General features: G+C 49.4%; 2 protein-coding genes across 4 annotated transcripts in view; one reads left to right on the plus strand and one right to left on the minus strand.

The window, feature by feature from the left end:
• Positions 1 to 11012, plus strand: part of DUOX2 (dual oxidase 2) — a 26605-nt gene extending 15593 nt beyond the window's left edge. Inside the window, exons 13-34 of one of the 2 annotated variants that reach the window (XM_015872314.2) lie at positions 134 to 297; positions 485 to 603; positions 1318 to 1455; positions 1557 to 1670; positions 2500 to 2702; positions 2817 to 3002; positions 3362 to 3587; positions 4054 to 4147; positions 4376 to 4551; positions 4713 to 4779; positions 5096 to 5188; positions 6031 to 6209; positions 6931 to 7161; positions 7348 to 7447; positions 7574 to 7623; positions 7704 to 7831; positions 8009 to 8162; positions 8747 to 8979; positions 9338 to 9496; positions 9658 to 9813; positions 9895 to 10023; positions 10270 to 11012. In XM_015872314.2, the coding sequence (XP_015727800.1) occupies positions 134 to 297; positions 485 to 603; positions 1318 to 1455; positions 1557 to 1670; positions 2500 to 2702; positions 2817 to 3002; positions 3362 to 3587; positions 4054 to 4147; positions 4376 to 4551; positions 4713 to 4779; positions 5096 to 5188; positions 6031 to 6209; positions 6931 to 7161; positions 7348 to 7447; positions 7574 to 7623; positions 7704 to 7831; positions 8009 to 8162; positions 8747 to 8979; positions 9338 to 9496; positions 9658 to 9813; positions 9895 to 10023; positions 10270 to 10392 (3222 nt within the window). In that variant the 3' untranslated portion in view covers positions 10393 to 11012. The remainder of the gene's footprint in view (positions 1 to 133; positions 298 to 484; positions 604 to 1317; positions 1456 to 1556; positions 1671 to 2499; positions 2703 to 2816; positions 3003 to 3361; positions 3588 to 4053; positions 4148 to 4375; positions 4552 to 4712; positions 4780 to 5095; positions 5189 to 6030; positions 6210 to 6930; positions 7162 to 7347; positions 7448 to 7573; positions 7624 to 7703; positions 7832 to 8008; positions 8163 to 8746; positions 8980 to 9337; positions 9497 to 9657; positions 9814 to 9894; positions 10024 to 10269) is intronic. The other variant, XM_015872312.2, reaches the window with a different exon arrangement.
• A 392-nt stretch (positions 11013 to 11404) lies between these two features.
• SORD (sorbitol dehydrogenase) lies at positions 11405 to 24750 on the minus strand. Of its 2 annotated transcripts, XM_015872333.2 has the most exons (11): positions 24615 to 24717; positions 22919 to 23033; positions 22657 to 22792; positions 22157 to 22190; positions 21355 to 21519; positions 19696 to 19855; positions 17776 to 17894; positions 17276 to 17341; positions 13513 to 13688; positions 12596 to 12717; positions 11405 to 12229 (listed from the first exon to the last, which is right to left on the minus strand). In XM_015872333.2, the coding sequence occupies exons 2-11, from the start codon at positions 22960 to 22962 to the stop codon at positions 12064 to 12066; spliced, it is 1188 nt and encodes a 395-aa protein (XP_015727819.1). In that variant the 5' UTR covers positions 22963 to 23033; positions 24615 to 24717; the 3' UTR covers positions 11405 to 12063. The 2 variants fall into 2 exon arrangements, with proteins under 2 accessions (XP_015727819.1, XP_015727820.1); XM_015872334.2 differs by lacking the exons at positions 22657 to 22792; positions 22919 to 23033 and having other exon boundaries at positions 24615 to 24750.
• Positions 24751 to 25836: the final 1086 nt, after the last annotated feature.

Raw genomic sequence — 25836 nt, forward strand, 5'->3', positions numbered from 1 at the left:
GTGTAGGGAGGGGTTCATAGTGCCTGGCTGAGCACCCTCCCAGCCAACTTCCCTCCCTCTTCTGGGGGCTCACAGGATTTTCTGGTGAAGTTTTCCCTCTGCTCATCTGTGCACGGTGGGGGTTTCTGGCCAGGTCCTGGAGGTTGCTGCCTTGTATGCTAACAACACGGCCCGGCTGGAGCTGATCCCTGGAGGCATGCTGGAAGATGACAGTCCCCTCTTCAGAACCATCATCCTGGACCAGTTTGTGCGCCTGCGTGATGGAGACAGGTTCTGGTTTGAGAACATCAAAAATGGGTAAATGCCTCTTCCTCCTCTGTGTGCAGAGCCCTTGTAAAGTACAGCAGAGATGGAGAAACTGCCCTCTGTCTCCCTTTGCTCCTAAAACAGCATGGGGAGCAAGCCCCAGCTGCTACTGGTGAGGCCTGTGGGGCTGAGCAGTGGCACCCCAGGGTCACCACTTGGCTTCACATCATTTCACCAGGCTGTTCACAGCAAAGGAGGTTGAGGAGATCCGTAACACCACATTTCGCGATGTCCTGGCTGCAGTTACCTATTCACAGCAGGCAGAGCTGCAGAACAGTGTATTTGTCTGGAGCAATGGTGAGTGCTCCATCTTGCAACAAGCTGAGACATGGGAGAGAGATGCAGAACACGTGAAATGCAGTGGTTCTTTGTAAATAAGGCAGGCAGCACTGATGTTGAAAATGGACTGAAGCCACAGCATGAGCGCTGCATGACTCCTGCAAGGATTCTCAGGCACAAAAAATGTTCTTGATGCCCTGAAGTGTTCTGGGGTTAAGGCTTGGCCTCTGCCTACCCTGCATTGTGTCACTCTCCTCACTAGCATGTCTTTTATTTGCTTTTATATGCAAACACACACGGGTTGGTAGAATAAATGTGAAAGACCTGAAAGCATTTTATCTGGCACATGTTCTAGCCCTTGCAAGATGTTTTGGTTCCTTTGGCATGCACTTCTTGCAATTGCTCCCTGGGTTTACAGCCTGGTCAAGCAGAGGCTATCAACCTCAGCTTGCAAAGGGTTCTTCCTCAGCCCATCCCATGGGACAGGTGGTAGTGCTGAACTCCCCAGAGCATATGAGTCCAGTTCTGCTCATGGTATGATGTGATGTGCCAAGGGTCAGCCTTGAAAACAAAGCTTGTTGCTTAAGATCTCAAGCATTCCAGTTTAGCATTGCTCCCTGGGTTACTTAGCAATGAATCCCAAGCAGCATCTCATCTGGAGGTTCATGGAGATGATGGAAGATGGAAAGGTAAAAGCCCCATGACTCTCACAGCCTGTCTTCTCTGATGCAGGAGACCCATGCCCCCAGCCTCAGCAGCTGACAGCTCAACTCCTGGCCAACTGCACACCCATGACTGTGCTGGATTACTTCGAAGGCAGTGGTGCAGGCTTTGGCATCATCATCATTGTCCTCTGCTGCTTGCCTTTAGGTTTGCCACTCCAATTCCTAACCCATCTCCTCTTCTACAAAAGAAAGCCCAGGAAAAAAGCTTTGCGGTACCTCATGCCACTCTCTCCCATGTGTCCCCAGTGAGTCTCTTTGTTGCTTGGATCATTGCCATTCTCCGTGAGAGAGATTTCAAGAAGCTTCAGAAGCAGAAGAAAGCCAGTGTGCGGAGGGAGGTGACCGGCGAGGCAATACAAGGTGAAGTAGCATTTCTGATCCTTTGTTGGTGCCTGGTGATGCTGCTGAAATCAGGACACATCACCAGGCAGCACTGGAGGTCACACTTGTCAGGATTGGAGCTAATATCCAAACTGAATATAAGAAGAAAATGTTTCCCTGGGATGAAAGGGTGCAGCCTCCATGCTGCCTGAGATCTGACTGGATACAGCTTTGAGCAGACTGGTTATAACCGATGGTCCTACTTTGGGCAACATGAGGTTCCTTCCAACCCAAGTCATCCTGTGAGCAAGATAATACCTTACCAGAAAACCTATGTAAAGCAATTGCACTCATAGGACAGGGACTTTACCTCCTTGCTCTGGATACTGGAAAAATCCTGTCTCCTAGCTCTGTGATCTGTATTCTTGCATAACTGTGTACTTGAGCTCTGTGGTTGGGAGATAATTCTTTCCTTAATATGTTTGGTCTCTTGGCAGTTGTGCTGCCAGCAGTTAGAGAATATCATCGAGCCTGAATAAAATGCAAGTCTAGATTGAATTTCAGAAATTGGATGGTAAAGGGAGAGCTTAACTCTGGCACAGCTAAGACTCAGGCACACTTGTACTATTGCAGAAATGATGGCACAGTTATTGCAGCAAAGTCAGGCTATGCAATAGAAAACTCCAGTGACCCAGGTGACCTGTGTTTTCTGTGCCCCATCTGCATTGTGCAGCATCAGCAGGGAAAGAATGAAGGCATTCCATCCCTTGTTGCAAACCCAATGCAGTCACTCCCAGGGGTGAAGGAGGTGCTGGGTTAGAAGCACAGGTACACATTTCCAACTGAGTGCTATGCTATTTCCCATCAGCCATGGAGTGGCACGGTCCCAAGACAGACAGCTCCCTTGTCTACATCCAGCTCCAAGCTGACAAAGTGCTCAAAGTGCTGGATGGGAGAGGTTTGGTGCTCCGGTGTGTCAGCCTGAAAGCCCAGCAGAAGGTGGAGGTGATCCTCTCCAGCAACAAAGGGAACAAAGCTCTGCTGTTGAAGAGCCCCAAGGAATATGACCTGGTGAGTATGATGATGCCTGGAGAGGCCTCCTCTAGGCCTTCCAACATCCTTGCATACACACTGCACCATTTGGAGCCTGTGCCACTCACAGCCATTTAATGGGATCTTCTGCAGGTGCTGTTTTTCAGTGAGGAGGCAGAGAGGAGCAGCTTCTTTGGAAAGCTCCAAGATTACTTGAAAACAAACTGCCTTGAGCTGCATGTGTCTGAGATGAAAGAGCAAAGCCTGCTGAAACGGGCAGTCACCCAGGAGCAGAGGAGACGAATTCTGGAGACTTTCTTCAGGCACCTGTTTGCTCAGGTATGTAGAGGTGTGGCAGGCTCTGATGCATCAGGGAAGGTATTTCTGTATTGACTGAGCAATGAATGATGCTGCTGTTGGCCTCTGTAGCAGCTGATAAGCCACGCACAAGGAAGCTGCCAATAATTTGAGGTCCAAGGGACTTTTTCCCTTGTAGAAAACAAAGGGAGTTTGTAATGGTGATACAAATGTTTCAAGTTGCAAAGAAATGTTTGGATGATGGAACTGTCGTTTCCATCACGTGGGGGAGAAGCATGGGGCGTCCTATACTGAGAGCCAGCTATCTCTGTACAAGGTGAGCACCAGCCTTCTGCTCCAGAGGCACTCATGAGTTTTCTTTTGTGGGACACAACTTGTAGATGCTGGACATTGACAAGACTGATGCTGGAGAGCTCAACTTTGAGTCTTCACAGAAAGCAAAGGAGTCCCTGACATGCGAGCTGAGCAGGGCTGAGTTTGCTGAGGCCCTTGGGCTCAAAGCCAACTCCATGTTTGTGGACTCCATGTTCTCCCTGGCTGACAAGGATGGCAATGGCTACATCTCCTTCAGGGAGTTCCTGGACATCTTGGTGGTCTTCATGAAAGGTGGGAGCTGGTCGTGGTTGGTGTCTTCATCTGTTGCCCAAAGTCCTATTTCTGGACTCAGTAATAAACAGGATCCATCCAACAGGTCAACCTGTCGACACTTCAGAAATTCACTTATGACAGCTCAGCTTGAGTTGCGTAGCAATGACAATGTAGTGATATTTTCTGTGAGGCTGTTCATGAGGGGAGCTATCTTAGAGTAGCAACTTGCTGATCTGTCACCTCCAGTATACAACTATTGTTTGGTACCCATTTTTTCAACGCACCCTTGAGAAAGTCAAACAGAAGTGCAGCACAAGGGTCTGGAGATGAGTTCAATTACCATTCAGACTGAGCATCAGTGTGAGTTCACTCTCTTCAGGGCTGGATGAGACTTCACTGGTGCATGTTCAGACTCTTGAAGACAATGTCTGAAATGTGCTGGTGAAAGTAGATCTTGCTCTTACTTCCTCTTTTGTGCCACCAGGGTCCTCAGAGGAAAAGTCCAAGTTGATGTTCAGGATGTATGACATTGATGAGAATGGGTTCCTTTCCAAGGAAGAGTTTTTGAGGATGCTCAGGTATTTCTCCTCTGCCCGACAGACATTTTCACAGTGTCTGCATATACAGGTGTCTTCACAAGCAGCTCACTGCTTCAGCAGTTCAGTCCCCAAGGAAGCTATGTGAGAGCCCAATGGGCTCAATGCTCACAACCAGGAGCCCATTTCTACAGTGAAACTTCTCTGGGGCTCTGCTCAGTGTTATTGCAAGGACTCAAGCTATGGTCTCTTCTTTCCTTCTTGCTCCAGGTCCTTCATTGAGATCTCAAACAACTGCTTGTCAAGAGAGCAGGCGGAGCAGGTGACTGAGTCCATGTTCCAGGTTTCAGGGTTTCAGGACAGGGATGAGCTGACATGGGAGGATTTCCACTACATGCTACGGGACCATGACAACGAGCTTCGTCTCACTCAGCTCTGCATCAAGGGTCAGTAGGGGAATGGATGAGAGCTCCAGGTCACCTCTGTTGGCCTGGAGGGGATGAGTTACACTTAATTCACAGCTTCCAAATCTTGTTCCATCCCAAATCAATTTCTCCAACAACTTAGCCACTGTAAATGGCCATTTTGTTCTTTTGGCTTCTGAAAGGTGTCCCTGAGGTGTTCAAGCAAAACGTACACAACCGTGTCTCCTTCATCAAGAAAGAGCCCAGAGGGTAAGTGCTTTCTCTGGTCCTGCTGCCATTTCTTCTTCTCTTTCTGCCCCTGGGCATGTCCATCCTTCACCTCAGCTTCTCCAGCAAATGTTCCTGAAATACTTTGCTTTTGGAGTGAATCTATTTACTGTACCAAGCAGATAGAGTTCATGCAGGCAGGAGGAGTGGAATGGCTTCTCGACTGAGTCTGAGATGGAAAGTGTCCATGGGGCTGCAATGGGGAAAGTTTTGGAAGGGCCATATTTGTTGCTGACTGACCCGCAGCCTTTTCTACAAGTACAGCTCTAGCCAGTATGTCTCTCCCTCTTTCTGGCAGAACCATTTCAAACAGGGAGGACCCAAACCCAGGCATGATGGCCCCCTGCATGGATCGAGAAGGGCAAGAACTGAGGAAGAGACCAGGCAGAAAGTGAGTAAGCTCATCCCCTTGTTGGGTTTCTCGCATCTCTGCATAACATATAGATCAAGTGGTGATGCTGCAAAGAGTAGCACAACATGGGGAGGGGATGCAGGAGTAGATCTGCAGGAGATGCTCAGCCCCAGCAGGCAAACCAAGCCCTGGAGGAGCACAATGAGGGTAGTGCAGGGCTGGCTGCTTTCCTTCTGCTGGGGTTGTGTGGATGTTTCTCTGGGGAAATAAATAAATAAATAAATAATAATAATAATGCAGTGGACAAGTTTGTCGACCATGACAGTGCATTTTGGGGTGTATGTCTCACCCATGGACAGGAGCATTACACAGCAGTTCCTGTCTGTGCTCCTCTGTCCCTTGGAACTGTGCTGATTCATACATGGGTTGCCTGCAGGTGTTGCAAGAAAGGCTGCAGTCCTTACTGCTTCATCACTGGCAAATACTTCCACAAGGCAGGAGTTAAATGGCTGGTTTTTATGGCTAGGAGTAATACATTTTTCATAATATCCCAGTTTGCCTTAACAATGTCAAGGATTTTTCCTATTCTGGAATGTTTATGGAGGTTTGAATATAAAAATGTAAATGATCTTTTACAGTCCCTATCGTGGTTTTATTTATGAGTCGCATGACCCACTGAGCTGCTGTTGTCTTTCAAGTAGACCAACCAGTGACCTGAGGTCACGCACTGACAGTGCATCCCGTGGGTCACTGCAGTGATGGGTGTGCAGAGCTGTTTGCAGTGCTGTGCAGGGAGGAAGACCAAAATCTAGGCACTGCAGCTTGACACACAGACCAGGAGGATCCTGTATATTAAATCTGTTGTTCTTTTTTTACACAAGGGCAAACCAATATCAGCTGCATCTGTACACCGAGGCACAACGGAAGAAGTACCAGCAGAACAGAGTTCAGCAGAAGATCCAGGAGTTCAAGCGTTTCATTGAGAATTACCGGCGTCACATCGTCTGCGTGGTCCTGTTCTCTGCCATCACCACTGGCTTGTTCGTGGAGAGAGCATACTGTGAGTGGCTCCATTTGAGGAGCTGCCCATTGTTCGGGGCATGCTGCTAAAGGACAAGGACAGTGGCACTAGTCCTTGTGAGGAATAACCATAGAATCACTGAGGTCAGATGAGAGCTCTGCAGGGTCAGAGCAAGAGCAGTTTCAAAGCTGAAGGTCCTATCTTGAGAAGGCCTGAAGAGCTCTGAAGTTGGGAATGGCACCACCTCACTGAGCCTGGGACAATGTTTGTGGCCGTCTTCCTTGTGAAGTGTTCTTGTTTTATATCCAACTTGAATATCCATTCATGGAAGTCATGCAGTTGTTTCTCTCCCTTTCACTGTGCAGCTCTGAAAAAGAATTTGGTTCTGTCCTGTCTATAAAGCCCACCAATTTCCCCTACCCTCCCCCTGCGTAACATATCCCAATTCACACCCATCCTGGTGGATTTTGCTGGACTTGGTCTAGTTGGTGCCTCTTTTATGTTGGGATGTCCAACGCTAGAAATAAGGTGCAGATTCTCAGTGTCCTACAGCGAGCAAATGCCTCCCTTGAGCTCCAAGGACACCCTGGAGTGTATGCAGCAGCAGCAGCATACACAGCAAATCATGCCTCTGTCCCCGTGCAGCCCCATCTGGATGACATTTCCTTGGCCACACAAGTGGCTGTCCCTGTGGGGCAGAAAGGGACATGGTCTCTATCACCAGGCACATGATGCCCACTCTGCTTTCTCCCCCTAACAGACTATGCCTTCGCATCCCCCAGCACTGGAATTACACAGACCACCTTTGTGGGGATCATCATCTCGCGGGGATCAGCTGCCTGCATCTCCTTCATGTACTCCTACATCCTGCTCACCATGTGCCGCAACCTCATCACCATCCTGAGGGAGACGTTCCTCAATTGCTACATCCCCTTTGATGCCGCTGTGGATTTCCATCGCTGGATTGCCATGGCAGCCCTGGTTTTCTCAGGTAGGTGGACTGCTGGGGTGTGGGGCAGGAGGATCAGGCAGCCATGGCATGGAAGGACAAGGTGAGAAGCTTGAAGACACCAGAGAAGATGAGGAATCACCATGTCTTTGGTCACAATGGTGAGGTCTGTCACATCTCCATCCACAGCAGTGGTGATGCTTTTCTCTCCCCATTTTTCTCCTACAGTGCTCCACACCGCAGGACATTTAGTGAACGTCTACATCTTCTCAGTTACACCTCTCAGTGTGTTGTCCTGCCTCTTTTCCAGTGTCTTTATGAATGATGGGTAGGTGAAATTTAACATATAGTCCAGGCAGAGCATCCTGGACATAGAAAGGAATGGAAATGGAAGCCGGGAGTTTGGTTTCTCCCAGTGCTGGCTAGGCCATGGGTCAATTTCTTGTTCCTCTAGGTCACAGCTCCCTCAGAAGTATTACTGGTGGTTCTTCCAGACCATTCCAGGTGAGAAAACACAGTAGGGCCCAGCCCAATGGAGTCCCAATGGGGCAGGCTTGATCCCATCCCAATCCTTCCTTTCACAGGCATGACAGGAGTGCTGCTGCTCATCCTTCTGGCTGTGATGTATGTCTTTGCTACCCACCATTTCCGCCGTGTTAGCTTCCAGGCCTTCTGGATCACTCACCATCTCTATGTGCTGCTCTATGTGCTGGTAGAGGTCATGGGATGGGAGAGGGGGGATGATGCTTGTGGACTGCAACCACATGAGAGGGCCCTGGGGACCTGGTGGCCTCAGTTCCAGCTCCCTGCTGCTGCTAAGCTGCCACCAACCCAGTAATGTGTGTGCTGAGTGTTGTGCTGATGGAAGTCATCCCCTGTCCTTGTCTAGGTTATCATCCATGGCAGCTACGCTCTGATCCAGCAGCCCCGCTTCCACATCTACTTCATCATCCCAGCTCTCATCTATGGTGCAGACAAGCTGCTCAGCCTGAGCAGGAAGAAAGTGGAGATCAGCGTGTTGAAAGCTGAGCTCCTGCCATCAGGTACCGCATCTCTCTGGTTGTGCAGTGCCAGGTCAGCTCAGGCCCTTTACAAGAGGATGGAGGCTGCAGGGGTGGAGGAAACGCATCTTCCCCAGGGCTGGATTTTATAGGGTGGTTTCATAGTAGCAGTTTCCAACCCAGGTGGTATGCAGGTACCTGTGGCCCCAGAAATTGGCTTGCTGGTGGCCCCAGCACCTCCAGCAGGGAGCCATGCTCCATTGCACACGATCCTCTGCATCTTTTGCAGCACACTGTATGGTAAGGATCTCCTGTGCTTCCCTCACAACTAGGGAAACTGAGGCAGAGAACTCAGGCCATCACACCCATGCCCCAGCATAGCCCCTCCAGTTTGTTTTCAAGCTGTCTCACCTACCATTAGCAAAGCTCAAATGCTCTTTCTTTCCTTAAGCCTTTCTACCAAATGACTTACTCACTTTAACAAAGGAAAAAATGAAGTCCTAGAATGATAGACTTGTTTGAGTTGGAAGGGTCCCTTGAAGGCCATCAGTCCAACTCCCTGCACTGAACAGGGACGCCTACAGCTCCATCAGGTGCTCAGAGCTAGGTCTCCTTCCCCTCCCCAGGTGTCACTCACCTCCGGTTCCAGCGGCCACAGGACTTTGACTATAAGTCTGGGCAGTGGGTGCGCATTGCCTGCATGGCCCTGGGCACCTCTGAGTACCACCCCTTCACGCTGACCTCAGCCCCTCATGAGGACACGCTGAGCCTGCACATCCGTGCCGTGGGGCCCTGGACTACCCGCCTGCGGGAGCTCTACTCCCCTGAGAGCCTGGCCCTTATAGGCAAGCTGCCCAAGGTGAGGTGTTCCTCCAGGGATGAAATTAACAAAGCCGAGAGCACCTCAGTGCTGGAAGGGGAGAATTAGGCTGGGTGTTAGGAAAAAGTTCTGTACCAAGGGGTGGTGGGCTTAGAATGGGCTGCCCAGGGCACTGACATGGCCCTGAGCTGCTGGAGCTCTGAAAGCATTTGGACAGTGATTTCATACTTAGGTTTGGGTTTTGGGTGGTCCTGTGCAGAGCCAGAAGTAGGGCTTCGTGATCCTTGTGGGTCCCTTCCAACTGGGGATATTCTGTTATTCTATGAGCCCTGAAGGTGACCAGTCCTGGGGCAAGTGGAGGATATAGATGCTGTACTGATGGCTGGCTCCTTTCTAGCTCTATTTGGATGGACCCTTTGGGGAGGGCCACCAGGAGTGGCACAAGTTTGAGGTGTCGGTGCTGGTGGGAGGAGGTATTGGGGTGACACCTTTTGCATCCATCCTCAAAGACCTGGTCTTCAAGTCATCCATCAACTCCAAGCTGATGTGTAAGAAGGTAAGATGAAACACCCAGAGGGTAAGAGCCCTCCTGAGATACCTTCACCTGGTGTTGGCATCTTTGGGGATAAAATGCCCCACAGCCCTACTGGGAAGAGCCCTATGAAATGTGTGCAGAGTTCCCAGTCCCAAGCTGAGCCTCATCCCCGACTTCCACAGATCTATTTCATATGGGTGACGCGCACGCAGCGGCAGTTCGAGTGGCTGGCAGACATCATCCGCGAGGTGGAGGAGGCGGACAGGAATGAGCTGGTGTCTGTGCACATCTACATCACACAGCTGGCTGAGAAGTTCGACCTGCGCACCACCATGCTGGTGAGTCCCATGCCGGGAGCAGCTGTGGGGTGGATGCCATGCCATGGTGGGCTGTCTGACATGCAAAGGTCTGTCTTGCAGTACATCTGTGAGCGGCACTTCCAGAAGGTGCTGAACAAGAGTCTGTTCACTGGGCTGCGCTCCATCACCCATTTTGGCCGCCCCCCGTTCGTACCCTTCTTCGATTCACTGCAGGAGGTGCACCCTGAGGTTAGTGCCACTGAGATGCTTGGGGACAGGATGGGGACACCCACCTTCGAGCTTGAGTGACATCCCCATCCCCAGCCTTTCCCCAAGGTCTTGGAGACCTTGGTGGCGTAAGAGGAGAGCAGGAAGGGCATAAACTCCCACACTGCTGTAGCTGCTCACAGAGATGATAACCTCAGGCCCATGTCCATGAGCATGTGGGCTGGGGGGAAGCTGCTGCTGACCCTTTTGGCCGCCCTTCTTCCCCAGGTGCACAAGATCGGGGTGTTCAGCTGTGGCCCTCCTGGGATGACAAAGAGCGTGGAAAAGGCTTGTCAGCAACTGAACAAGAAGGACCAGGCCTACTTTGCACATCACTATGAGAATTTCTGACCCTGCTCCCCTGCCATTTTAGTCCTGTGTGCTGCGGTCTTTGTGGGAAAGGTATATTGAACCCCAGCATCCATGCAAGCCAGGCCTTGGCTGGTCATGGTCCCATGCTCCCACCCACTGCTATTCCTAGAAGAAATGCACCTGTGACTGTGAGCCCAGCACTCAGAGCACCACATTCCCAGTACGCCCTGTCTGTCCTGGTGCAGGAAACCCAGTGCTGGATTCAAACCTGGCTCTGCAGCTTTAATCCTGCACCTCAGGGGTTGGCTCTGAACAGCTTTTGGAACGTGGCACAACCCAAATTCACAGCACTTTGCCTACATACCCAAGTAGCAGGTCATGTGGAGGCAGTGAGCTCCCTTCTCCTGCAAATGGGCTCAGCTTCTCTAACGCACTCATTCTTGCCTGCTCATTAGTGCTCTGAGCCTCCCCCAGGTCTGTTTACAGCCTGTGTTTGCACTGGCTTCTTTCAGCAGCATCACCATCCTCTGATCAGGGATTATTTATGCCTTTTTAACTAATGCCCGGCTATGCATTGCTGGGCTGTTGCTCTCCTGGGCTATGAAAGAGCAATAGGATTTTATCTTTGCTTAAATAAAGCTGACTAAAGTTCAAATCATTTTACTGCCTTCTGTGATGAGTCTTAGTCACCTGCAGACTTGCAGTACTTGTTGCATCATGCTGCTGTTGCTCCCATTAGAGTATCTGCACCATCCCACCTAGAAATATTCAACAGGAGTGAATTTCCCCTCCACTCAGCATACAGAAGAACTGAGGGCAGGAAGGACAAGGATGTAAGACTGGGCACAGCCCCCTAACCTGCCCTGTGGTGCCCCTGCAGTGCTTCCCTGAAAGACCTTGTCTAGGGGGCACCCACAGAGGCTGAGCCTTGGAGAAAAGTCTCATTGGGTCACTGAGCTCCCATAGGCTGGTGAGGACCAGAAGCACAAAAGCCCAGAAGACAGCACAGTCCAATAGTCACAGACCCCTTCAAACCATCAGAGGACACAGACACCAGGAAGGTAGCATTTATTGTGGGAAGGCCAGTGCTGGCCCAAGAAAGGGATCTCAGAGTGATCTCCTATTATTAAAATTAACACAACCGTAATCTAAGATTAGATTATCTTCAACCTGCTCCTTGGCAAGTACTTCATTCATGGCTCACTGACTCAGCAGGAAGGGCTGATATCCCAAAGAAGTTACAATTCATTCACAGTGGTATTATCTTAGTGATGCTGCTCCCCTGCTATGCTTTCCCCATGCTGTGCTCCCCACCAGCAGCCCCATAAAGACCAGGATCTGCTTTCCCAGCCAGAGACAAGGCAGCTTCCAAGCCCAGCTTCACCAAAACAGTACTGGGCTTTCAGGACCTGCAGTTTGCCGTCTGAGGAGCATGGGGTGAACAATCTGTACATTCAGATGCTCCCTGGTCAGGTTTTGTTCCACAGGCTGTTATAGTCCCTGAGCACCCCCAAGGGGATGTGCAAAATCATGTATCCCTCAGTGCCATTCACCTTCATTATCATTTGATTTCTTAGCTCTATTACAAAACACTGCCTGCATAAGGTGACTGTGTAAACATGCAACAGCCGTACATCGGCCTCTCGTGGCTTCATGCTTTGCATCTCAGGCAGGCGGTGCAAGAGGGAGAGGGCCGGGCTCTGCAGCACCTCATGGGTTCTGGTTAGTGGGATCACATTTCAGCATGACTTTTACCCCTTCTCCCCTCTTTGTGGTCTCAAATGCCTCAAGAGCCTTTTCCAGGGGGAAGCGGTGTGTAACCAAGGGCTTGATGTTGATCCGCTTGGATGCGAGCAAGGAAATGGCCACAGGCCACCTGTAAGGGAAACAGCAAGAATCACAGAATCACAGAATTATCAAGGTTGGAAAAGACCTAGAAGATCATCCAGTCCAACCATCACCAATACTTCCCAGCTAAATCATATCCCTCAACACAACATCCAAACTTGGAGCCTCAAGGAAAAGGCAAAGAGGAACCTGGCTTCATTACAGTAACTTGTTCAGCCCAGGCAACCAAGGGAATTCTGCCCACAATCTTCCATGTAATGGTTAGGAAGGCAAATGCAGCCAGCTTTTCACACAGCTGCTTAGGATCTCCCAGCACAAAGGGCCAAGAGCAAGTATAAACCTTCTCAAGGATGTCGGGAAGGAAAGACATGGAGACACCAGTGGTGAGACTCACGTGTTGCAGTAGCGGAATATCCCGCGGATATCGACCTCCCGCACTGCAGCATTCACAATGGGCACGGTCACCATCTCAGGGCCCAGCCCCACCAGCACCAGTGTCCCTCCAGAACGAGTGGCCTGGAGAAAAGACACACTAATATATTGTATGTTGCCATCAGTCTAAAAATAAAGGTGCTCTTTGTGGCTGTGATGGATGGCCTGGGGCACGGTGGAAGAGCTGGGAGAGGCAGGATGCTGCCAGGAGACCCCGAGTGTGAAACACATGATAAACATGGCAATCTTTCAAAAAGCCCTGAGGGATTTTGTCATCTAAACCTCATTCTGTATAATGACTGGCGCTCAGGAGTACAGAAGTTACTTATGGATCTCAGTAGGAAACATTTAAAACATCTACAAGACCGATGCTCTCTTGGAATTTCTTTCTGCAGCTCATCCCATTTGTCTCCTGTCCTTTCATTGCCAACCTCAGAGAAGTGTCTACTTTACATCCTACCATTACAAGGTTCACAAGAGCAAAATATCCCCTCCACAGCTGCTTTTCTTCACCTCCTTTTAATTTTCTTAATTATCCTCTTTACTGGGACTTAATGAAAGATTCTGTTCTATTTGTACCAGCTACCTGACGCTGCTGTGTAGCCACACCTGGGTTTCACAGTGCTCCTTTAGTCTCTGTGTTAAGCACATCTAGCATCAAATCAGTTATTTCAGTGTTGTCTGAAAAGACTGACTTTTAAATCATCCCTCGGTGGATAATTAGTCTCCAGTTTGTGGTTTTCCACTCATCTTCTCTCCCCTGTGCTAAGCCCGCTGAAATTGAGGGAATGGTACTGAAAGAACTGTCTCCATCACCAGGTCTCAGAAAGGGAAAGCAAAACCCAGTACTGTTCTATCCCAGGGACAACTGGTACTCACATAAATGCTGGCCTGGATACAGGCTTGGACTCCGGTGCACTCCAGAGTTATGTCAGGCATGCAGCCAAGCAGACTTTCCACTTTGGCAGCCACCTCCTGCGGGGTCTCATTCTTTACCTGAATGGTATAATCTGCCCCCACCTCCTTGGCAGTCTGCAGGCGAGGGGCAGATAAATCTGTGGAAGGACATAACGTGTCAACAGCAGTTCAACACACAAATCAGAGGGGGAGCAAGAACCTGAGCCTGCAGTCTGCTTCCTACCCCCATCTGACATGCAGAACCATCCTGTTCAGTGCCCAGCTCTTACTACCTCAAGATGAGTCCCATGAATTTCTGTAGCCCACCCAGGCCAAAGGGTTGCCCAGCCTTGATGCAAGCAGATGACTGCCATCAAGGAGCCTGATGGAAGCACATGTGGTTGAGGCCTGAATATGATCAAGAAGGCAGTGTGGTTGGACTTGGTGATCTTTAAGGTCTTGTCCAACCTCAGCGATTTCATGATCTCCAGTTAGAAATCATCTCTTTGCCTGCCAAAGCCATGATCTGCAGAGGCCCATGTGTTTGCATTGGAAAAGAAGTCTGAATCAAAGGCAGAGAACAGGAGTGAGGATTGGTGAGTCCGGTGCTCTGATGTGAGCTGCTATGAGTCAGCCCCAGTGCTGGAAGGATGCGAGGCCAGAGAACGTGCCCTGCCCATCATGCAGGAAACATAACCTTACTGCCAGGATAGGTGATGGACATGTCCCTGCTGGCAGTGAGAAGGCTCCTGGCCAGGTGCAGGCACACCCAGAGATGAGCACCCAGAAAAGCTTGGGGGAAGTTTCAAGAAGGAAGAACAAAGGGTTATAAAACACTGGAAAATTATGAAAAGCCAAGGCTGGAAACTCAGTGCTGGAAGCCCCAAAAGATGAGGCTGCAGGAGATATGAATCACCTCTACCCTTCCCAAGCTCTGAGCACTATGGGCAGGGTGTACAGTTACACTTAGCACCAAGCTGCACTCAGAGACTTCCCAAACAACAAAAGCTGCTGGTTTTCAGGCACTTCGACAGCTAAGCAGCACTTCTGCCTGGCATGGCTGGTGTGTCTCTCAAATCTCAGTGTATGGGAGCAAAGCCCAAGGAAAAAACCACACACTTCTCCTGCAGCTGGTGTCAGCTTCCTCATCTGCTCATCAAGGGAAGTCCTTGCACAGGAGAGGAATGCAGGAAGAGAAGCAATACCATCAGTCAGGCCTCTGGTAACATCTTAGTGCACTTGGCCTGTGTGAATCACTGTTAAACATTCACTAAAGCTGCCAGAACTGCAGGTTCTCCAATCCAAAGGCTACTATTCTGTCCAGCACTTGTCAGTGTGTAGGACCAAGATGTTTAGATTTTAAACCTCATTGTGGCTAAACCCCACATAACTCCTGGGGGTAAATCCTCACTTAAAGAATTACAGGGCTGCCTCTTGCCTTTAGGCAGAAATTAATGTTCACTTCCCAGCCAGAGATAATCACTGTTCTCACTGCCATTCTAAGTAGCCCAGTCTTGCATTTCTAATCCCACAGAAGTTATCAAATCACACTTTAAGCCACTTTAACTGGGAAATATTCTTGAAGCTCTCACATGTTCTGTGTTGATCGACCTTCATAAAGGAGATGAACCTGGTCTAGTTATTCACCTTCCCTGACACCAAATTCCAGGGTTTCCAGAGGCACCAGTACTCAGGACTTGAGATTTAAACAGCACAAGGAGAAGAATATCCCCTAGGCAGGAAATACCAAGTGCATTTTAAATGATAGAAAAAGGCAAGACAGTCCAACACTCTCATAGAAATACCTGACCACTGCTTCATTTGCTTGGGGTATAGGGCTGCTCTTCTACACGTCTTTAAGGACAGCAGGTTATCAGAAGCACCAGTATTTTGTACCAGGTAAGGTGCAATAGTTGGTAGGAAAGCAAAGCTCTGGTGTACACAAGGAAGGGTAGAGCTGAGTGTCAGGCTCTAGCTACAGTGCTGGAGTTCCTTCAGAAGATTTCCAACACCTGCTGGCTCCAGCTCTGACAGCAGCCATAAGAGCTGAGTTCTGCCAACACTCAGGGAAAGCTCTGCTAGCAAGTTATACACTCGTGCATAGTCTTCCAAAACAAACATTTAAAGCAATGAGCTTCCAGTGTGCTGTGCAGACAAAGTTCTCCATGGACAAATATAAAACTTGTGTGCGATGAGCTGAATGAATTTGGTGGCAGACAACAGAAAGGACTTGTTGGTCAGTCACCTCACAGGTATCGGTTCCTAAACCTGACACCAAAAGCAGTTCCTTGAGAAGAACAGCAAAACCCCCGGCAACAACAAGGCAAATGGAACCCTTTGCTCAGCTCAAGTCACGTACAAATATTTGACAACAAGGCAAATGGAACCCTTTGCTCAGCTCATGTTGTGCACAAATATTTGACTAGAGGCGGCACCTGCGTGGGTATCTCAGAGTATCTCAGCCCCAGGTGGGCCATGTGCAGATATGTATAGGGCAGGATCGTTACCCAGACCTCACTCACCCTACAAAGTGGGTACAAAGAACTCCCTACGGTCACTTGGGACACATGTTGTAGTGTCATGACCACTCATCAGCCTCTTCCCCACCCATGGACTGGGTCACCCACCAACCTCTGCGGTAGCTCAGATCATGCGGCAAGGGTATGATACAAGAGATCAAGCTGATCTTCCTGTTATGGCAACCATCATCCTTGGATGACGACACTTAGCAAAATCTAAGGCCTGAATTGATTACATCCAGCAAGCACACCCTGCAGGGTGGGGCCAGCAGAGCAAAATATGCCCTTGACTTGGCAGAATGAGCATTTTGGGAGGAGAAGGCAATAAGCAGCCTCTGGTTTTGATGCAATCTATTACTGAAGGATCCTTCCGGAAAAGCAAAAGGGTGGAATTTTGTCTCTCAACTTGAAGACTGAAAAACAGTAACCAAGAAGTCAAAAGAAGCTGGTCCAAAGCGGGGAGATGAAGCAACAGCCTTCTGAAAGAACCGTGCTGGGGCTTCGGCCCAGAACACTTCAGCTTTCTGCTTAGTGAGATCTCCATGCTCAAAGGTTTTCCAGACCCAAACAAACACATGTTCAACCTACAAGATCATCCCATTCAACTGTCCATCGCCAATAGTTCTCACTAAACGATGGCCACCAACACAATGTCTAAATGCTCCCTGAATACTTCCAGGGTCGGTGACTCCACCACCTCCCTGGGCAGCCCATTCCACTGCCTGACCACTCTTTTAGAGCAGCAGTATTTCCTAACATCCATTCTGAACCTCCCCTGGCGCAACTTGAGGCCATTCTCATTTGTCTTATCACTACTTACACAAGAGAAGCTGACGCCCAGCTCTCTACAACCTCTCTTCAGGTAGTTATAGAGAGTGATAAGGTCTGCTGGCTCATGTTCAGCAGAGCACCCATCAATACCCCCAGGTCCATTTCCTCTACACAGTTCTCCAGCCACTCCGCCCTAAGCCTGTAGTGTTGCCTGGGGTTGTTGCGGCCAAAGTGCAGGACCCGGCACATGGTCCTGTAGAACCTCATCCCATTGGCTTCAGCCCAGCAATCCAGCCTGTCTGTCTTGGAAAATGAGATGTTTATTAAGATACCCTCCAAAAAAGCACACTACTAGTACATTCACAGACAGGCATGATGTGTCCAAGCAGCTACCCTGAAGTAATAGCAAGGTATCACGTGAAAGAAGCATGCTTCTAAGGATTGAAAGGACTTACCTGTAACTACCACTTCTGTTGCACCCATCATCTTGGCTACAATCACATTAACAAGGCCAATTGGTCCTGGATACCAAGAGCAGAAAAAGTACATTTACAACTGTCAGACAACACCGGCTGCAAAATTTTAATGTGCCCAGAGCTGGGTTCTGCCTGTGCTTCCAGGTGGGCACAGAATCAACACAATCTTAGCACAGTGAGAACAGATGTGGAGAGCAGCTACTGGTAAAGGAGGGACTCTGAAATGAAAACATCACCTGGTCCTCCGCTACCTTGAGCTGACTGGCACAGCTTGCCTTGTACTTTGCATTCCGGCTTCTCGGAGTGCAGCTCTGCAGTGCAGCATGGGCAAGGACAGCCTCAAGGTCTCCCCTGGCACTGCCAACACTGTCCCATGACCCACACTTACATCTGAGTCTAGAAGCATAGCCTGCACCCTGTCCATCCCCCTCTGTGCCACTGCTGGCAAAGAACACAGGGACTGAGGACTTCTACCATACCTGAGCCACTTACGAAGACTCTGCTTCCCAGAGTGACTCCTGCTCTTTTGCAGGCATGGATTCCCACTGAAAGTGGCTCAACAAGGGCCCCTTCTTCAAAGGTAACATTATCTGGAAGCCTGCAAGAGTCAGACACGGCAAAAGTCACCAAGGAGGTTTTTAAGAGTGAGGAGAAAAGCAGTGATACTTGAAGATTAAACAATGAGTCTAATTAACCACTGCAAAATACATTCTTACCTGAGAAATGTACAACTGGAAGGCATTTCAAGAGGTTGCATTGCCTAAGTACCCAACACAGAGACCCACAAACTTCTCCACACTATCTGTAGGTTGCCCTACAGCTGCGACCCATCAGTGAAACCCCAGAGCCCTCATTTAGGTAGAGCCTCGTAGCTCCATAGAATCATGGTATCTTCTAAGATGACAGGGACCTTTAAAGATCATCTAGTCCAGCTCCTCCATGCTTCAGTAAACACCTTGCTACCTAGCACAAGCCAATGGTGATCACAGAATCACAGAATGACCCGGGTTGGAAGGGACCTCAAGGATCATGAAGCTCCAACCCCCCTGCCTGGCAGGGCCTCCAAATTTCCATGTTTACTAGATCAGGTTGCCCAGGGCCCCGTCCAACCTGGCCTTGAACACCTCCATGGATGGGGCATCCACAACCTCCCTGGGCAGCCTGTTCCAGGGCCTAACCACTCTCCTAGTGAAGAACTTCCCCCTAACATCCAACCTAAATCTTCCCTCTTTCAACTTAAATCCATTTCCCCTTGTGATGCCACATAAACCAAAGGCAGCCAGAAGCAGGTCTCCTCATCGTGCCCTAGACATGATGCACAAAGTGTTTCAACCAGTGGACTGGTCCCTGAAGACATCACAGATGCATACAAAGGGTATCAAACATCTTTTGGACAGAAACAGAAGCATAAAGCAGATAGCAAAACTGTTGGGAAAAAAGCAGAGGAAGGGTGAATCCCTTCTGCGCTGCTAATGGAAATAAATCCCAGACTTTCAGAAAGCCACCAGTGTGGCTGCACAGCGGGTGCTGGGACAGCATTGGGAAGCTCAAGGTCAGAGCTCAGCCAGGCCACCACAAATACAAAGCAATGGAAATGACAGTTGTGGGAAGGCAGCTGTAGTACATCTCTATGAAAGAAAAGCTCCAGATAGACACCTGTCTCAAGGGACCAGAATCTTACCCTATTTCTACCTTCCTGTGTAAATGCACTTACACGGGTATAATACCATACAGGTTTATGCAACTTTTAGCGTAGTAATTTGCTGGAGTACTTAAACACGGGTTTGCTCTTAAGCAAACATGTCGATCCTGCCACAATTAAGAGCACACTCAAGTTTGATCAAGTGGATATGAAAACAGGTGTGTAACACTGGCAGCTCAGTGGGGCCACTCAGAGCCACATAAAAAAACCAGCTTAGTAGGGATGCTGTTTTCTCTTCCTGTTCTGCTATAACCAGAGTGACTGTTTCAAATGCCAGAGCGAAGCGTCAGCAACTGATGTGGTGCCTCCTGAAAAGCAGCAATAATACTGGAATCAAAGACCTGCAGGCACTGTTCTAAGAAGGCAAGGATATAAAGACAAAAGACTCCAAGAGCAGGGACCATGCGAGAAGAGGAAATAATTACAGGGTGAACCAGCAGTGACATTGCACAAAATATGCAGGAAATGTCTGTTGATGTCTGGCACCAGAGGGGAAGGCTACACCTGCCTGATAAACACTTTGCAAAGTGGCTGCCGTCCCAGCCTTTACATGTCATTCATGGATCAGAAAGCAACAAAACCTGTTGCGTTCAATTACAGAGCGCTCACTGTGATACTCAAAAGGGCCAAGGGTGACTGCTTCACCTAATCCCCCTGCAGGGAGTACAGGTTTCTCTGCAAAGGGTGCAGGACTGACTTGTAGCAGTAGCTGGCACTGTGCTTGTAGTAGCGGCACAGGTTCCCATCATCAGGAGGTGTTGCACAGAAGAAGATGGTTGGAGACAGGTTGTAGCGGCCAGTTTTGCAGAACTCATCTGTTTCTCTTGGGACACCAGGCTCAATGGCCACGCGGTCACCTGCCAGGGGTGAAAGCAGAGTGTGTTACTGAGAGGGAAGGTGAGCACATAGCATGGGGTAGCTCAGAACAGCATGAAACCCTGGCATGGGAGAAGCATGAAAGACATCTGTTAGCTGAGAAAGATCACACTGCTCACAGCAGGCAAGTTCCCAACACTTCCTTTACAGAGGCCTCCTCCCCAAGACCTTTGCAGTTAGATGAAAAGAACTGGGGTTTCAGAGGCACAGCCACAGAGCAGATGGAGGCTCAGTCACACACAAATCTCTCTCCAGCTGCACTCAGCCTCAATAGATGAAAGGACAGTCCTCAGCCTAAGCAATCCCGCACTGATAGATCTCATTCAAAATGTCTAACAGTCAGAGTAAGAAACAATTAAGACAAAGCAGGAAAACTCTGCTGGTCACTAAGCTGGAAAGGAACTCAAGATGCAGAGGTATCAGCAAGGACTGAGGCAGGAGATATCAGAGAACAGAAATAGCTTGATGCCAATGATAACATATTCAGGGTGGCTGGGAAGACACATGCTGCAAAACAACCAATAATAATTTAAATGTACCTATATGGTACAATAGGCTAAAGGAAAAAAATGGTGGGATCACATGATAAGTACACCAGGGACAGAAGATGGTTCCTTTTTATTTGGCAGAGAAAGCCAGTCAGTGCTAAACTCTCTCCAGCAAAAGGCTCTTAATTAGGTACAGTGACATCAAAAGGAAGGACTAAAGTAAAGATCTGCTCAAGCTCAGTATGATATATCTGTGATATGGCACATAGGGAATGCCCAGGGGAGAGTGGGACAGGACATGCTTTATGTTCTCCCAGCCTCCCATTACATTCAGTTTTGGGAATAACCAGGCTGTATCTGGGTTCTCTGCGCTTCGTAATCCGCAGCAATTTCTCTTCCTCCTTCATCTGCACTGAATTTCATCTGCATCCCAGCACCCATGCACCCTGCTACCTCCCTCTAGGCCTCCTCTCCAACTCTGCTTAACTCGCAGTCATCAGCAAATGGCAAAGTTTGCTGCTAAATCCATTTTCTAGGACATTTCTGCAAACTGCAGAGGTAACAACATGAGGCCTCATACAATTGCACCAATGGCCCTCTCCACTGCAGGAGGCCACTTGCTCCTTCATGCACACACACACTGAAGAAACATTAACAGCAGGTTGTTGGCAAGAGTAATGCGTGTGGTTTCTGAAGCTTTCTCCAGCTTTCTCAAAAGGCACCTTTTATCAGCATGCATTCTGACCTGCAATAAAAGAAAATCAAGGCAGATCAAGGTAACACAAGGTACTGAGATATCCCTAAGAAAAACACAAACCACAGCAGTCAAGTTGGGTGATACATAAGCACCGTAGCACTTTAAGAGGAGGGTCAGACTGTGTGACCCACAGCCCATAAAAGCAGATGCATCACTGCAATGGAAAAGCACAGCCTGTTATCAATTTACTCTCAGGAAAACAAAGAGCTCCAAAGACAGACTCGATTCTAATCACCTGGTTTCAGATGTGTCACTCCTGCTCCCACTTTGATGACAGTCCCAGAAGCTTCGTGCCCCAAAACCATGGGGTTCTTCACAACAAAATCTCCAATTCGACCGTGCTGCCAGTAATGAACGTCGGAACCACAGATTCCAACAGAATGCATCCGCAGGAGGACCTCTGCCAGAAGAGAGACACAGTCACTGTCCCACAACCATGGTCAAACCAGCTCTGAAATATCCAAATTGACTGGAATTAAATAGATGCACCATAACTGCACATAAACGCTTTAAGGACAGATGGCACATCCATGAGACATGCTGAAATGTCAAACCGCACACGGATTTTCATTTCAGGAAAGCTTAAAATAGGGCGAGATCCCTGTCAATAAAAGCTAATAGAAGCTAAGACGGGCATGCTGACTCCTGAAGCAAACACAAAAGAGCAAGTTTTCTCCTTCTTCTGAAGTTATAATTTCAGTCCTGGAGAGAGCAGTGGATCAAATCCCACGAGCCCACACACCTGGCCTGTTACTATTCAGCCCTTCAGTAAGATCCTCTGGTTTGTCCCAAGAGCAGCGTAATATGAAATACATGAAATAGGATGCAAACAAGGCCAGACACTTGGCTCCTTCTGAGACTGCCCCAGCTCTTCTTTTCAAAGGGAAACACAGCATCATCAGCTGCGGATTCTGTTTTTATTATTATTACTTTATACTCTCTCAGCTGTTTATAGTATCATGGAGTGACAAAAGAGAATGAGAAAAGAAAACAGAGCAGCAAAGGTGACAGGTAGAACCAACCATATCCAGACCTACCATTGGGACCCGGTTCCGGGATCGGACGGTTTTCCTGCGGACAAACAGAAAAAGACAAGAGGGACTCAGCTGCTTGTTGCCCCGAGACATGGTGGATGTCATCCAAGGCCATGCTGGACAGGGCTCTGAGCAACAAATGTAGCTGTGGATGCCCCTGTTCACTGCAGGGAGTTGGACTAGATGATCTTTAAAGGCCCCTTCCAACTCCAAGGATTCTATGATTCTGTGATCATACTACAAAGAAACTATTCTTACTACAGAGCAATAACTAAATGTCACTAGTAAATGCCACTGTAAACCATATTTAAAGTCACATATCCACCAATTTGCATGAACACCTCTTCATAGGATGAGTAATAGTTGCAGGCTTCTGAAAGTCATCACAAAGTGCTGGCTGTTGGCCACAGGTCATCCTTCCTCCCAACCTCCCAAGCTTTCTGCCTCTGCTGATCTCCCCCAGTTACTTCAAAAGAGAAAGGAAGAGTTTTGTTGGGTCTTACAACACTGAGATGGAACGATGCAGTGTTGCCCCACTGCATGTTGTGCTTCCAAACATCCCTGAAGTCTGGGGTCAAGAACACAGAAGGGGCACGTGAACATCCCACCTTTAAAGAAGCTTTGTCATACATTTCTCCTCTATGTCAAGAAAGTAAAGGGGAGAAGGTTACATTTATTTTCCTGTTAACAATAAGAAATTCACCCAAAGCCCACCTTTAGGGTCACGCTTCTAAGAAAGCCCTCACTAAAGCAGTATGCACTAACCTTGCTCTCTGCAGATCCCACTTGCTGCTCAAATTTTCATGCATCCTAGAGCCCTTTGCTCAGAGGCCAAGACTGGGCAGGTGTCCTCTCAGCAGATCTCCTGTTCTCAGAGCTCCTGTTTAAATACAGCAGCTACTAGGAAACATTTGGTGGACATCAGAGAATAGTGTGCCCACAGCAGGTGTTTGCTATTTGCAGTGCTTACCTCTGGCTGTATCTTTTTGCAAGAGTGCCTGCAGTATCTAGCTAGCAATGAAAGATATCTGAATTCAATGGAGAAAAGGAAATTTTCTGGAAAATTTCAGCAACAAAGCAGCATTTTCTTCAGTGAAATAAGATATATTAAGAGAGGAAGGATACAAACCAATATACCTTGAAGTGGCAGAAAACAGAAGGCTGCTCTAACTGTACAAGATTGAAAGAAGAATTAACAAAAATATATCAATATATTTTCACGTAACATAGATCAGAATCTGAATTCACAGCAACTGTCCCTGTGGAAGACAAGTTCAGAAGGATGTGGGTGTCATGGGAAAGACTATCTCACCTAACTTTACCCATCAGTAATGCAGACAGCAAGTTCAAAGTTTCCTATTCTATCTCTTAATATGACCAGTGGGGCACTGCAACAAGAGAATTGGGGCAAATAAACACAGAAGTCCAACCCCCCTGCAATGAACATTGATATGTACAGCTAGGTCAGGTGCTCAGAGCCCCATCCAGCCTGACCTTGAGTATCTCCAGGGACAGAGTATCCACCACCTCTGGCAGCGGGCAACCTGTTCCATCACCTCACTATACTGTACAACACGTTCTCCTTACATCCAACCTAAATCTTCTCTCTTGCGGTTTGAAACTGTTTCTCCTCAAACTATCAAAACAGACCCTGCTAAAGAGTCTGTCCCCTTCTTTCTTACAGCCCCATGAGGTACCGAAGGCCACTACCAGGTCACCTCAGAGTCTTCTCCAAGCTGAACAGCCTCAGCTCTCAACCTGTCCTCCTATGGAGGTTTTCCATCACCTGGAGCATTTTCATGGCCTTCCTCTGGATGCACTCCAGCAGCTTCGTGTCTCTCCTGCACTAAGAACTCCCCTCCTGGATGCAGCACTCCAGGTGAGGTCGCACAGCACAGAGCACAGGGGCAGATTCCCTTGCCCTGCTGGCTGTGCTGCTTCAGATGCAGTCAAGATACAGCTGGCTTTCTGAGCTGTGAAGACACACTGATGGCTTATGCCCAGTCTTCCCAGGTCCTTTTGATGCAGGATTTGAGACCAGACATACAAATGGGATGAGCCAGCATCTACCATCACAAGCCTCGAGCACCTTTCTGAATGACAGGACCTTGGGAACATGTTCTTGAACCAGAGGGACCAGCTTGTTCCTCACTCACTGTGCAGGGCCTTTCACTTCGGGCAGCAGACAGGCTGCTGCTGCATGCATTCGCAGTGAAGGCTGCAGCAGGGCCGGGCTGGAGGGAGCCACGAAGGGCTCACACACATGAGCACGGCCCGGCCTTCATTGTGAGCTCCGTGTGTTGTGCAGGGTCGGCCCTGCAGCACCCCGCCATCCCACACCAGCACCTCCCGCAGGTGCAATTGCCGTCTCTGGGAACGCCTTTTCTCTGCAGCCCCCGCCGGCTGCGCGGCCCTCCCGCCCGCCTCCCGCTCCCTCCGGCCCCGCTCCCCCGGCCCGTACCAGCCGCAGGTCCCCGGCTCGGTGCACTACCACGGCCAGGTTCTGCCCCAGCTCCGCCATGGCTCGGCTCGGCTCGGCTCGGCTCTCGGGTCCAAGGGCCGACTGCGAAGCCTCCCCCCGCCGCGGGGCCGCCCTCTGCCCCCGGCCGGTCCGGCGCCGCCCCGCAGGCCTCGCTCCCCCTGGCCCCGCAGCGGCCCGGCCTGGCCCAGCCCACCGCCTGGCAGCCCCGCTCCGCCCTCCCGGTGCCCGCGGAGCCGGTGCCTGCCGGGGGCTGCGGGCCCGGTCCCTTCTTGGCCCTGTCCCCGCTCTTCGCTCAGCCCAGCGTAAACACAGCAGCGGCAGGCCTGGGGCCTTGCAGTCACACAGCGGCTGCTCATCGTTCTCCTGCAGGGAGGTGGGCTTAGGGAATAAACCTTGAGCTTTCAGGCCCTCGAGGTGGCAGGTGTGCTTTCTGTATGAGATCCCCTGCGGACAGAGGCGTCTGAGATCTCCACATCATTCACCCCTGTGTTTCCCTGAGCAGCCCGAAGTTGAGAGTTTTCCAGCCTTTGAAAACTCTTCCTTTAAAAAACAAAACAAACCACTCAGGATGTGTCATGCAACAGTTGCCAGAATCACTTAAAAATAGCTTCAACTCTGCATGTTGCTACTTCTTCCTGCTGCATTTGTTTGCTTGTATGAATGGGAGGCCTCAACTTCCTTTTCTTTTTTTACCTTGCAGCCAGGCGTGGGCTGAGGCGTTCCTCTGCATTGGGGTCAGCTGCATCTGTTGTTCCCAGTGCTGTTTGTCGGAGGCAGGGTGGAATTGGTGACTGCAAGCTGACCTGTGGTTACCTGTGGTTACAAGGGCAGGGGAAGCTGTGACAGGAGGTGTTACTCAGTGTTTACACAGCAGTACACCTCCCTTGATGAAGCCCCAGTGTTGACACTTGTGCATATTGCAGAAGGACAGTGAGTGTCTGTCTCCTCCTGAATGTGCTGATTTGCTGGAGGCACCTGCTTGTGGCTTTCCTTTATGGGATGTGTCGCAGCCAGCCTTCAAGCTGTCCTACAGGGCAGGCCATGTGTGCTCCAGAAATGCTTAGATGTGGTACTGAGGGATGTGGGTTAGTGGGCAAATACGGGCGGTAGGTGGACAGTTGGACTGGATGATCTTGGATGTATTTTCTGATTTTGGTGATTCTGTGATTTTATCTGCTGATTTTCAAGGAAAACCCTAAGT

This window comes from Coturnix japonica, chromosome 10 (assembly GCF_001577835.2).
Source record: "Coturnix japonica isolate 7356 chromosome 10, Coturnix japonica 2.1, whole genome shotgun sequence".
In the NCBI taxonomy this organism is placed as follows: domain Eukaryota; kingdom Metazoa; phylum Chordata; class Aves; order Galliformes; family Phasianidae; genus Coturnix; species Coturnix japonica.